General features: G+C 41.4%; 1 protein-coding gene across 1 annotated transcript; it reads right to left on the bottom strand.

Moving 5' to 3' along the window:
- Window positions 1-3271: 3271 nt before the first annotated feature.
- On the bottom strand, window positions 3272-13311 carry NHLRC3 (NHL repeat containing 3). Its single transcript, XM_075420862.1, is given in 10 exon segments — window positions 3272-6612; window positions 7121-7233; window positions 8802-8893; window positions 9920-10120; window positions 10602-10749; window positions 11614-11766; window positions 12876-13045; window positions 13048-13213; window positions 13215-13277; window positions 13279-13311. Coding segments are annotated over 10 exon segments (1368 nt in total). The 3' UTR covers window positions 3272-6383.
- Window positions 13312-13411: the final 100 nt, after the last annotated feature.

Below are 13411 nucleotides of genomic sequence, written 5' to 3'. Positions count from 1 at the left end.
GCTTGGTGATGTCAATAAATTCTGTCCCTGACTTCCCGAGTCTATTTCAAGATCTTTTATCAATATATTGAACAGCACAGAAGTAGTTTTTAATATACTTAATTTATAATCTTTTACTTAGTCATCCATAATTATCCCTTCTTTCCGATTCCACACAATTTCTTTATGGATACTTGGCAACAGACACTGTTGAAAGCCTCCTGAAAATTCAAGCAAATTTTATTAGCCAGCTCATCCTGACACACATGCTCAGAGATTCTTCCAAACACCTGTAATAGATTTCATAGGTGTGTATCCAATACATCTGCTCTTTCATTATGGTTTATGTCGATTGGCAAGGTACAGCCACCAATTCTATTGGATCTCTCCAGAATCCCCACACACAGGTGAGTGTTTTGTGGTTTGTTTGTTTTTTTTTCTTTTTTCCTTTCTTTAAACCATATTTGCCATTTTTTCTTTCCTCTGGTAAAAGTTCTAAGCAAAAGTTAGTATTTCAGAAGTCTTCCGAAAATACTGAATGACCTTAATGAAATGAACACCTGCTAGCAACTTATGAGTTTGTTTTAATAAGCCATTTACTGACACTTCAATTTCAGCCAGATCTTCCAATTAAGACCCTGTCAAAAAAATGTTAACAGCATGGGAAGTTTGCTAAGGACTTCAACAGCAAGCACAGCTAAAAACCTATCTATTCCTGGTCTGCTCTTCCAGAAGGGTTCCTTTACACTTTGACCACCTACTCACCCAAATTCTTTGACAATTGTCAGACACAGTACTGTACTGAGGGCTAAGAGCAGAAACAAATTTGGCCCTATTAAATCACCATGAGCTAGTATTACTACCGTACAGCGCACAGATAGGTTTAGTGCTGGCAGTTCTAATATCCAGACTTCTTGTCATGTGGATTTTTTTGGTTTTAATAAAGAATGCTATGAAAACATCTTGAAATTAAAGCCTTGTCAGTTTTTCGCTGCGAGGCAAGTTGTCAGACCTATGCCGTTTAGACAAGGAGCAGAGCAAGAGATGACTCGGTCATCTATAAATGTCTCTATGGGGGATAAGAAAATGGAAAACATGAGGATGGAGACAAATGAATCCAGACTAAATGTAAAGCCTTCCCTTTATAATGATGTTTATTGACTACTAGGAAGGATTAAAATATATAGACCTCAGTTACTCAAGAGATTTTTCAAGTCTTAACTTGTTTGTAAGAGATCCCATCATAGCTCAGACAGAATAGGCTTATTCCTGACCTAACTGGGCAAGGTTTTTCACCTCTGTATTGCAGATCTAGTTGCACAATCATATTTGGTTTCCTCAGCCTCAAAACGTGATCTTCTGATAAATCATGCCTATTCAATATCTCAGTGTTTGGCTTTAATGCAGTAACAAATCATCCTGTATGCATGAATTACTATACTCCTACTTTCAAATGTCATATAAGCAACGTGACTTTGATGAACACTAAAAGTCTCAAATATTTTGAATCACTTACCTGAAGAAAAGTCCACGTTCAAACTTTTTATGGCAACTGCTGGCAAATACTATTTTTGCAGATGCAATCACTCAAAAAAAGTAGAATAAAATAGTGATACAAAATCGGAGCAAGGCTTTTAGACAAACGCTGAGAAAGGAGGGGTAGAATGAAATTGGTGAATGAGATCCAGCAAGCTTAACTGTAATCTCACTCAGGGTCACGTCTGTAGGAGCATATACTAGCACTGCTCTCTTCATATAGTTATGCTGCTACAGTTATACTATTACACATTATTATGTTTCCAAAGCAACATATCAGGAGTAATTCCACTGAAATCAATGACGTAAGGAATAGAAGAATCAATTCACCATACCCAGTTGTGTCTGGACACTGAATTACTGATTTTTTTTTCTAGGAAAAACAGTGGAAATAAAAGATGTACATAAATCCAGTAGTAATAAGCCAAAGTAATTGTAAAAAAGTTATCTTTTTACATTTAAAGCTATCTATTTTGAAAAGAGAAAGATGTCTGGGGCTTGACTTACTCCAAATGTTCAAAAATTACCAGCTGTTTACATTTGTTGTATACAGCTACACCGAGGATGCCAAGTATCAGCAGGGGTTTGGTGCCCTCTTATGTTTTACACAAGCAACTTCAGTGATTGCAAACACTCGGTGATAGATCACTTATGAAGGCTTCTCAGGTTACAAATTGTTAAGAAAGTTAAGTGTCGACTAAGATAACTAACTACTTAACTCTTCAAAAAGGTTAATAACCACTTTAAGGCAGTCAACTTACTTACAGTAATGAGCAGACCCACAGACATACCTGCGTACCTTCCCCTTCAGCTTTTATTGAGACAGTTCAGCCTCACTAAATTGATCTTACAAGGCACAAACAAACCTGATCCAGGCTTCTTTTGTTTTGGCCAGACAGATGTCGTTAATCAATTCCTGACTACGATAACACACATACAAAAAAAAAAAAAAATGCTGGTTAGCATCACAGGAAAATCAAGATGAACTGTATTAATAGATCTTAGAATCAGAAAAGAGAGGACTGCGTGACCTGGTCTTACCTCCTGGGAACGTCATCAACGTAACAATGTAGGTACTTACCCAAATAAAAGGATCAATTAAAAAAAGTCTGTGAAGCTGGAGACATCAAAACGTGGAACATTCCTACTTCCTTTACTAGGATACTCCAGTGATTACTTCTCACACTTAAAAGTTGACACCTATTAACTAAAAGTACATTTCTGGGGGGTTCTAGCAATCACCTTAGGTTTTCTTTCTTATCTAGTTAACACTGTAGCATGTTATTTTTCTTCTTGTGCAAGTATTTCTAACTCATAAAGAAGTTCCTTCTTGATCTTCTAAAAACTAAACAGATTGCTCGGTGTTTTCTGAAGGTAAAAGCTGATTCTATATTAAGAAATCTTTTGTTAGTCTGTTTTTTCATTTACCTATCAGCCTCAAAAAGCTATACAGTTTAATTATTTTTTTTTTATACTTGGCACTTGTGTAACTCAACATGCCATTCTACTAATTACTCAGAGGAAAACGTCTGGGAGAGATCTATGTGCCTTTTTTGATATACAAATTACAACAAAAAAGATGTGGGCCACAGAAATAGTAATGTATAAAGACAACATTGAATTTTAGACTACATTTGAATGTTGGTATCAGAAATGATTAAATACCTTATTAAAGTGCTAAGGACCCCATATTTGGAAAAGTAATCCATTGCAATGGAATGTATTGATACTAGTACAGAAATAAAATGCCCAAGTCTTTCATAATGAGAAATTCTCCATTTATTTTATCAAATTATCCTACTACATAATTTTTCAGAAATCAGTTTCAAGATGATACATAAGAAAACCTGCAGAGAATTAGTAAGTTAGTGCACAAATCAATCTTTTTCTCAATCAATTAGCAAGTTAGTGCACAAATCAATCATTTTCTCAGTCTGGTCATAGACACAGAGGTAAAAAGGAGTCCAAGCATCTCATACTAGTCAATAATGAGCATCCCTTCTTACCACAGACACCCAAACTGCTAGAGGTAAGGCACATTTTGGCACCATGACCTACTTCTGTACAGGCAGACAAAACTGGACGAATGGTCCCCATTTCTAGGGGCTGCAAAAGCCCATGTATAAAGAGAGTTGAGAGCAGATCCACGCAGCAAATGGAAACTTGCAGAAATAACTTACTCGTCAACATCCCAAAGTGCACTACTCCTTTACTGAACACAGAAGCATGTTCCCAGAGAGCTTAGAGTTCTTTTTCTAATGGATGTGACAAAGGAAAAATAAATAAGGAGAGGATGTGGTGAGGAATGATGGATGTGCTTTGACCCCTTACACCACCAAGATATGCTCAAATGTAATTACTGATATTACAGTAATATTTTTAAAAATAAATCCACCTTGTGTAGGTAAGAAATAGCTACACTGCACACAGAGTAGAGATCCCTGAGCTAGTGGAGACCTAGTTAGAAAACCCACACAACACACTGCAAAGCAACATGGACCTATCCATCTAGGTCTAGACGAAGTACTGCTACTTTTTCAACTAATAAATATTACTTACTAGCTCCCGTTCAAGACTAAGTCAATGATGGATTATATTTACTAGTGTACAACCCTGACGTTCGGATTCTAAGGCTGGCATAAGGGCAGCCAGGTAAGTCTGCTTTTGTTACTGTGGATGTAGTCAACAACGAAACATTCACACTTAGTGCATTAATCTCAAATAGTACTGAAATCAGGCCATCAGGCTCGACAGCTCAGTTACTTTCCACAGAAAATATGAATCTGACTTTTCTGGACAGATATTCCACCTGCTGACCCACAAATTTGTGATCATAGGTTGAAACCCGCCAAATTAAGATGCATTTGCTTTTGTTAACCTTCACTGAAGTGGATATTGCCCATCAGAATAATAATTCTGTTTCCCATATTCCCTTTTTAAGGAAATAGAAAAAAATCTGCCTCTCTTCGCTGGTAATTAGCATTAAAAAATAGTCCACACAGTAGAGTGTGTAGTAGATAAATATGGAATGTAGGTCCACAGCTTTACAGAGGTAATCAGTTATTCACCGTCTCCTTTCTGCCGTGCCATTTTCCCCATCCCATTTTCCTATACCCAGTTGTCTCTATGCTATGAAATTAACTAACTTTAAATCTTGTAGCAACACGTAAAGAAAATAGAACCATGCTGGACTGGAAATAGAAAGAGACAGCATTTTTTAGGACAGAGCTTGGAGACATCTGCTAGGATACAGAACAAGAAACTTGCCAAGAAGGCCAATGGCATTCTGGGATGCATCAAGAGGAGTGTGGCCAGCAGGTCGAGGGAGGTTCTCCTTCCCCTCTACACTGCCCTAGTGAGGCCCCATCTGGAGTCCTGCGTCCAGTTCTGGGCTCCCCAATTCAAGAAAGATGAAGAGCTACTGGAGAGAGTCCAGCGGAGGGCTACGAGGATGATGAGGGGACTGGAACATCTTCCCTACGAGGAGAGGCTGAGGGAGCTGGGCTTGCTCAGCCTGAAGAAGAGAAGGCTGCGAGGGGACCTTATAAATGCTTACAAATATCTGAAGGGTGGGTGTCAGGAGGATGGGGCCAAGCTCTTTTCAGTGGTGTCCAGTGACAGGACAAGGGGCAATGGGCACAAACTAAAGCACAGGAAGTTCCTTCTGAATATGAGGAAGAACTTCTTCCCTCTGAGGCTGACGGAGCACTGGAACAGGCTGCCCAGGGAGGTTGTGGAGTCTCCTTCTCTGGAGATATTAAAGACCCACCTGGACAAGGTCCTCTACAACCTACTGTAGGTGAACCTGCTTCGGCAGGAGGGTTAGACTAGATGACCCACAGAGGTCCCTTCCAACCCTTACCATTCTGTGATTCTGCGATTAACTATAGACTTTAATGGAGTTGATGAAGTCTAAGTTCTGGATATAAAACAGTTAAAAATCTCCACATGAAAACAGATGCCCTGCTGTTAATTGACAGAGCTTCAATAAAATTGGGAGAAAATCGTGTATCTCCCAGTCCCTAATGCTGATTAAGGCTTTCCTAGCAAATTGCAATTTGTTTATCTTGAGGAACTTATAAATGAGTTAACTTCAATATGTTCCACTATGAAAACTTATGGAACAGAAAATTCATGCTGATATAAATCAAATCAGTTTAAGAAGTGATTTAGTTAAGAATCAGTACTGGGCTGCTGTGCACATACTTTTACTTTAATTCAAAGTGCCTGATATCAATTTAACTTAAGCTTATTACAGACTTTACCACTTTAGCTAGAGCTGAAAACTTAGATTTCAATGCTTACGTCATTAACCACCCAAGGCAGATGCCAGCGTCAGCACTGACACCAGTACCCAGCAGCATTGTACTCAACATCATAATGCATCCCTATACTCAGTGTTGGGCAGTATCAGCACAATGATTCAAAAAAACAAGTGAAAAAACATTAAAACGAGGTGTTTGCCTCCCAGGAAATCATTTATACACTTCTTTCAGACAGTTCTGACCTTCACTTAACACCACACACATGCTAAGCAAAGGAGCCCCAAGATGACCCTACGCATTTAAGAACAGCAGCTGTGTTTGTAAAATTTTATATAGTAAAATTAAGATGCTTCTCAAAGTCATCTTACAATTGCCAGCCACAAAAGCAAAAGCCACCATAGCATTACTATAATGAGTAACAACTCAAGACCAAATACTTCCTCAGGACTGCAGAACAGCTAGGACAGAATCTTACCTCTACAGTTCTGGGAGCACAATGCTCTGTGCTTGTCTAAGGAAATGCAAGCTACATAAAACTCAAGGAAACGTAGTCATAGGTCTTTGACGTCTCACAGCTTGTGCCACGGCAGTTGAGGGAAACCATCAGCTTATGGGTACATATTTTTGTACTTGCTGGGCTCCAATCTCTGCAACATAGACTGCTCCACTCTTCATGTCTACATCCAGAAGGTGTGGTTTGGTTTCATCTGCCAGCTGGACTGTGCTGACGATAACACAGTTCCCAATGGAGCCAACCGGTGGTGCCGCCAAGATTGCCAACCGGTTGATATTCAGCTGAGCTACAATCAAGTATTTATAATTCGCAGTAAATCTGTGAAAGACAGAAATATATTTTTGAATTATTTACTCCACATGACATCTCATTTTAACACAACCACGCACTTTTAAACAAAAAAACCTCCTTAATAGCCAAGTATTTGAAGGCTACGACAGACCAAACGTAGTGAAACATTGAGAATTAACTTGCAAGCCTTTCTCTACCTTTTGCTGCTCCTTGAGACAGATTATGCTACAGAAAACTCATTCAGGACAATCTCTCTTCCTGTAAAAGCTGCAACAGTAAGGTCAACAACACAGAGCAACTTTAAAATGAAGTTCCCAATCCTGCACTCAAATCCATAGGGTTTTTTATAATACCAGGATTTTCCTGTCAAGATACAACTGTGCAAATCTTTGCATATGACTAGGGCCCAGCACCCTATTAGTTAAACTGATTAACTCCTTGTCATCAGGCATTAAATCCCAACATTTTAATGCACCAGTAAAAGTACACCATATTTATCTAATTGCACACTTCTGGAAGAACTGGTCAACAATACCGGACAGAATAGGGTCCATCTTCTGAAAAACAGCTGCTCCAGGACCCAAGCCATTCCCCTGTGACTTTTTCAAAAACTTGGATTCTTTTGTTGTCTCTGTCTGCAACCCATACCTGTTAAAAACAAAAATCATGGCGGTTCACAAGTAGAACAAATCAAATACATTAGTTTCTTACACGAGCAAAGTACCCTGTAGTAAAAAAGAAGTACACCTTGGAAGAATGTACCTCCACATTCAAAACTAAGTAAGTAGATGCGACTTCCAGATACGAAACAAAATCATCACATAATTAACACACACAGTTATTTTACACTACTTTAACAGAGAAATGAGTGCCTTCTCTTCATTTTTGTGGCTGTGATATATTTAGTAGGATTCCCCCCCGCCCCCCAGTCCAGACATATTCCCACCTATTTAATTCTAAAGATACTGGTCTCTCACCCGCTAACAATTTGTTTTTCAACTGTAGTCTCATCTCATGACTCAGGCCTAGGATGACCGCATCTGCAAACACTCCGATACGCCTAACACTACTATAAATATCGAGCAACTTAAACACTAAGACCATTTTCAGCATGTTTTGTCTAATCAGTTTTGTGGAGATTGTCTCTGTCCCAGTCTTTGCTAACTGGGTTCACAAACACTGCAAGCTAGCAATACCACTACACAGTTCCAGCGAGGGCACCTCCTGTATTACAATCATTGAAATTTTAGCTGTTGACAGCCTATCAGTCCGATGAGTAAAAATTTGTGACTTTTCTGGGATACCACCCAAAAGGGAGCAATAAACAAGCTGACCTGAGATCTTTCATCAGTATTTTTAAATGAAACACCACTACAGCATTCTCTGGGATTTCTTAGGAACTAACAACTATTTTTAACCTAGGCTGATGACTAACACCATGTTGGCAATAAAATCGTAGCCCATCACAAATGCTGTCTTTGAATATATATACTCACTGTTAGCCTTCAACACAAAGCAGCCATGTCCCTCCCCTTCCTCATCCCACCCTGCCAGTTTTGGCAGAGAAGTGATTTCTATACACGCTTCTAATTCTGGTTCAGACAGCATCAGCAGAATTAGCTCAAATCAGTGCTTTAAGATGTTTTAGTTAGGCAATCTTATTTTGCCTGAAACAGATTAAGGAGCAACCACATAATTCCTCTACAAAAGTAGCAGAGCAAAAGCCCGACTACGTTTAACACCTGGCAGAAGTAGACTTTTGAATGCCTTGAGCAGCATGCAGAAGAGGACTGATGTCCACAACCTAGTTGGAGCCCTACCATCACCTTAAGCTTATTCGGAATTTCCAAATATGAAATTAAAGTCCCCTGAAGAAACCTAAGTGCTTGGGTAGGTATTCATTACAGAACATAATTCTCCTGTACTCTCACAATGGCAACCTGTTAGAAACTGCAGGAGGAACACTCTGTTGTTGCATGGACGTTGATACCCTAACCAGTCAGAACCTTTGTGTTAATTGTGGAGCCAGCTACTTCAGTAGGATCTGCAGTATGAAACTTCAGCTCTTGACCGCTATCACACTGAAAACTGTAACCCGCATAAAATGACCCAGATTACAACTGTTCAATTAAAAAAGAAATACAATTTGTTTTGTTCAAATACACGTAAACAAGTGTGTTGGAAGACGAAAAAAAATTCTTCCTTTTTTTCTTTACCCGTCCAAAAGGATCCACTGTTACACTGTGAGGAATCTTGAACTGTCCAATGCCGGTCCCATTTGTTCCAGTCAACCATATCTCTTTGTAATCTAAACAGTGAGCACCATGAAAATTAAAAGTAAAAAAATGACAGTAAGAAAACAACAAATAAAATAGCTTTAAGTCATTGCCTTGCAAACTTACTCTGACTGATTTTTAAAAGGAGCAATTTTCAAATTCCCAGGCTTTTTAAACCCAGTACTCCCCACACATAAACCCAAGAAATACTGGAACTACTACAGGGACTACTGGATTGTTATTAATTGATTTTTTACATTTGTTACCTGGCAGTTTTGAGTCAGTTTTGAGTTTTAACAATTTACCATTATGGAAACTAAATATTAGCAAACCGACTGTTTTCTGATAGTGCAAAGGAGAAACGACAGCTCCTTCACTTTCCCCCAACTGCAGACATGTGCAGACTCCTCACCCACAGCCCTAACCAACACTGATCACCTAACTCGGGAATATGAGCAAGCTAATTAGAATCACAGAATAACTTAAGTATAACAGATCTCCAGACACCACTGGGTCCAACCTGCTTCTCAAAGCAGGACTAGCCTTGATAACAAATCCAGCTCTGAAGTTAGATTGGGTTGTTCATAACGCATCAAGATTTGAGCATTTCCAAGCACAGAGACTGCGTGCCCTCTCTGGGCAAAGTATTCACTGTCTGATCACCCTCACTGGGAATCTTTCCCTCCAAAAATCAGAGTGAACTTTCCTCCTCTCATGTTTTGCTCAATTTTCCTCATTTTTCACTGTGCATTTCCAAGTAATACGTGGCTCTGTCTTCTCTATACCCTCCCATTACTGACTTGAAAACAGCAGTAAGAATCCTCCGTAGTCTTCTCTCCTGAAGACTGAACAAACTCCTTGCCTCAGCCTCTTGTCATAAACAATTAGGTGATTTCTCCTGAAGTCACAAGCAGTAAAACAGGACCTGATCCAACAAAGTCTTCAAACTAACGTTAAACGACAGCTCTACTTAGTCCTTGCTTAAAAGTATTCTCAAGCTCTGTTGTTTACAGTTCAGTTTTTAATGGTCAACTACTCAAAAGTTCATTTTTCCATACCGTCGGATAGTTTGAGCAATCTGTTATTCATTCCTCCGTCTCCATCCACAACATACATTTCTCCACTTTCCTCTACAAAGATCTCTGCTGGTTGATCAAACTGCAGGGGAATCAAACTTGAACCAGCATCGCCTGGCGTGCCCAAGATCTGCATAAGTTTTCCCAAAGGGCTATACTGTTTCACGGTGTGCCCATATTTCCCTGAATTAAGAAAAAAAGTGCAAAAAAACCTTAACAAAACAAAATGTATTACAACTGATTACAGAAATTAAAAAAGAAAATCTCCCAATACTCACAGACTAAACTCTATAGTGAGAATATAACTGCGGGTTAGTAAACCCATAGGCTACAACAATATTCATCCATTGTATTAGGGCTACCAAACCTAGGACAGAACAGAAGGTACATCTGGCTAGATTCTCACCCCCCCCGATACTTCTCCTGGGGAAAAAAAAAACAACAACCCTTGCTCACTAAGTTCAGAAGCTATAAGCAGAAACAGCACAACTTGTGAACATTCAGAGTGCTTTGTGCAGCACCCAGAAAAGTTTGTTCACGACAAGAAAAGCACAAATCTGTCTCAGAAGTATTTGAGAGACTTAAATGAGTTGTTTAAAGTAATATCTGCAACATTAGCATCTTCTTCCCCACCTAATACTTCTCATATCACCACCATGCATACCTGTTCCAACATCCGTGATCCATATTGAACTATCTGTTGCGGTGTTCAGTACAAAGATACCATGAGGCATTTCAACTGTATCATTCCAGGAGGAAATAAAATAGCCTTCCTCTGAGAATACAAGTACCTTTGGTACATTGTCTCCCCTCTGAAAAGGCAAAAAAAATGTCTATTAAGAAAACATATTAAGCAAGTAATCGTATTTTGAAAATTCCTCTTTGTAAGGTTTTTGCAACGTTTCATAAATCATGAGAGTCTCCGGAGGCTGTCTGCTAGATCTCATTTTTTCCAGCTAGAAGAGAGAGAGAAGGGTCTAAGTTTACCATACAAAACCTTCCACTCATTCTAGACTTCCGACTTAAATCACACAGAGTCCAATTTTCAGAGCAGCCAAGCTTCTGCACCTATCTTCGCCTTCATTTTCAATCATGGTTTTATGCTCTTGATGCAAAATATGCCAAGCATAACACAGACACGAAAAACCGTAACTGTACTTACTAGCTGCATGGCACTCAAATTGTGATACTGAGCTTCATAATTAAACTCCACTACTTCCCATGGAGAGAACGTCTTATCTGTGACCTAGACACACCAACGCACGGAACTGGGTAAAGCAAATAACTGAACTCCAATCACTGCACATGGCTGAGAGAGCTGCGTGGTTTTGATTTCATGGGACAAAAGCTGAGACAGTGGAAGGGGCGTAGTCACATGTCTCTGAATCACGTTTTACCTTATGCTTAGAGAAGAAGCTACTCTAACTCTGTTAAGTTGGATCATGCATTCATATCACAGAAATTAAATGCTTTTAAAAGCACAAGCAAGTACGGACCCAGAACTGCCTTAAAAAATGGATAGAGCAAAGATATCTATATTTATATTTTCAGTAATTTTGATACAATAATTATTCATGTATATACACACACACATACATCTCTTCATCTAAATCAGACACTTTAAAGGCAAAAATATACTAGGTTAACAAGGAGAGAAATATAGTATTCTCACTCACTTGTCCCACATAGACCAAACCATGAAGAGAATCAACAGCAACACAAAATGTTTGGCCAGTGAAGTATTCTGGCTTTTTAGGCCAGCCTATGTCCAGCTTGTACATCTGTTGCTGTCCCTTCCAAGGAAAGGAATAATCAAATGCTTTTAAAACCTGAAAATACAAAAATAAATATCCATTAGTAATTAAATTCCATGATGGAGGGATCAGAAGAACCAGCAGTAGAAAGTAACTTTGTAGTGAAGCACCATAAATCGATTTATTCAATTTAATTAAGAAGATAGATAAGCAGAAATAGGCTTGTAGCAAGGGCTTTAGACTGCAAATGAGAAAATTTTGACAAACTGGAAATTAACTAATGAAGTCCTCTGGATTGGGGAGCTCTGGAAATAGAGGGTAAAACCCACACCCTGAAATTTCTTACATCAAAGCTACTGTTACTACCTGTCAATCACACTCTGAAATGAGGAAAATCGTAGAGAAGGTTCCAAATGCAACAGCATAAATAACCATTTCAAGAAGATATGAAAATAAGAATCAGAATAAAGGGAAAACACAGGTCAAGAGAGTAAACTACATCTTAGAAACGTGGAAGTGTAGGTTGCCATGAACAGCAAAACTCTGTCCAATGTATGCATTCCAAAGGATAACGGAAAAAAAATAATCTTCCACCTTTTTGTTCTATTTTTCCAGCAGAAGAGCGGAAGCTAAACACAGCCGCACTGCGGCAAGTGCAGGATGGAGCCCTCGGCACTGGAAGGGAAAGATCGGGCGAGGACCAAGCAGCAGCAGCAAGCGGCGACCCTGAAGGACCAAGGCCAGCTGACGTTTCGGCTCACTGCCGTGCCAGAAGTAGGGTGAAGCTGATGACACAGAACCGCGACCAGCTTAAGACCGGAATACCATAAAGGAAAACCGAGAGGAATCAAACAGGGTCAGAACCCGACGGCACAAAGCAGGTTAATTCGCTCAGAAGTCAATATGTATTTTTTTTTTCCTGGCTGAAGCAGAGAGCACGTTCCTCGGAAACCCCTCAGAAAGCAACACCCAGCGCGCCCGCTCCCCTCAGAAGGGCCGGGAAGCCACGTAACGGAGCCTCCGCCTCGAAGGGCGTCAGCCGGCAGCGGCGCGGGAGGGCACCGGGGCCCGGCCCGCACCCTGCGCGCCGCCGGTACCGGCCTTCGGGCGAGGAGCTGTCGCCGGAGGGCCGACACAGAACTCCCGCGCTTCACCGCCCCCTTCCCTCCCTCCCGCCCGCCCACCTGCGAGCCCCAGAGCAGGGCGAGCAGGGCCAGCACGGCGCCGGCCATGGCGACACACGGCCCCAGAGGCCGCTTCCGCCTCACGGAGGCCGGGCCGGGGCGGGCCGCGTTGCCATGGCAACCACGTGACCGACACACCCCCTCCCCCCCTCCCCGCCACCGGGTGGCCCGGAGAGGCGGGGCCTCGCCCCGCTCCGCCGCGTCTCCCCAGCGCCGGGCTGCCCGCCGCCGCGCCGGCTCCGAGCCGAGCGGCAGCAGGGCGGAGGCGGGCCACGGAGGTCGCGGCGGTGCCCCGACGGATTGCTCACGCTTTCGAGGCGCCGCTCGGGAGCTGGGAGAGGAGCGAGTCCGGCTCGAGTTTCCACCACTTCTGCGCAGGCATCGCTGCAGCCGCCCAGAACGGGAAGGGTCCTTCGTCTCCGCGCTGCGATGTCATAGGAGCGCGCCGGCGGAGCTGGGTGCTGTGTCGGTGTGTGCGGGCTGGGCGCCGCGCCCTCGCTCCTCAGCTCGCGCTCCCCGGCGGCCGCTCGGAAGCG

Source organism: Opisthocomus hoazin, chromosome 1, assembly GCF_030867145.1.
Source record: "Opisthocomus hoazin isolate bOpiHoa1 chromosome 1, bOpiHoa1.hap1, whole genome shotgun sequence".
Classification (NCBI taxonomy): Eukaryota; Metazoa; Chordata; class Aves; order Opisthocomiformes; family Opisthocomidae; genus Opisthocomus; species Opisthocomus hoazin.
Note: the sequence above shows the minus strand (reverse complement) of the source record. Positions and strands in the feature narration are given on the sequence as shown.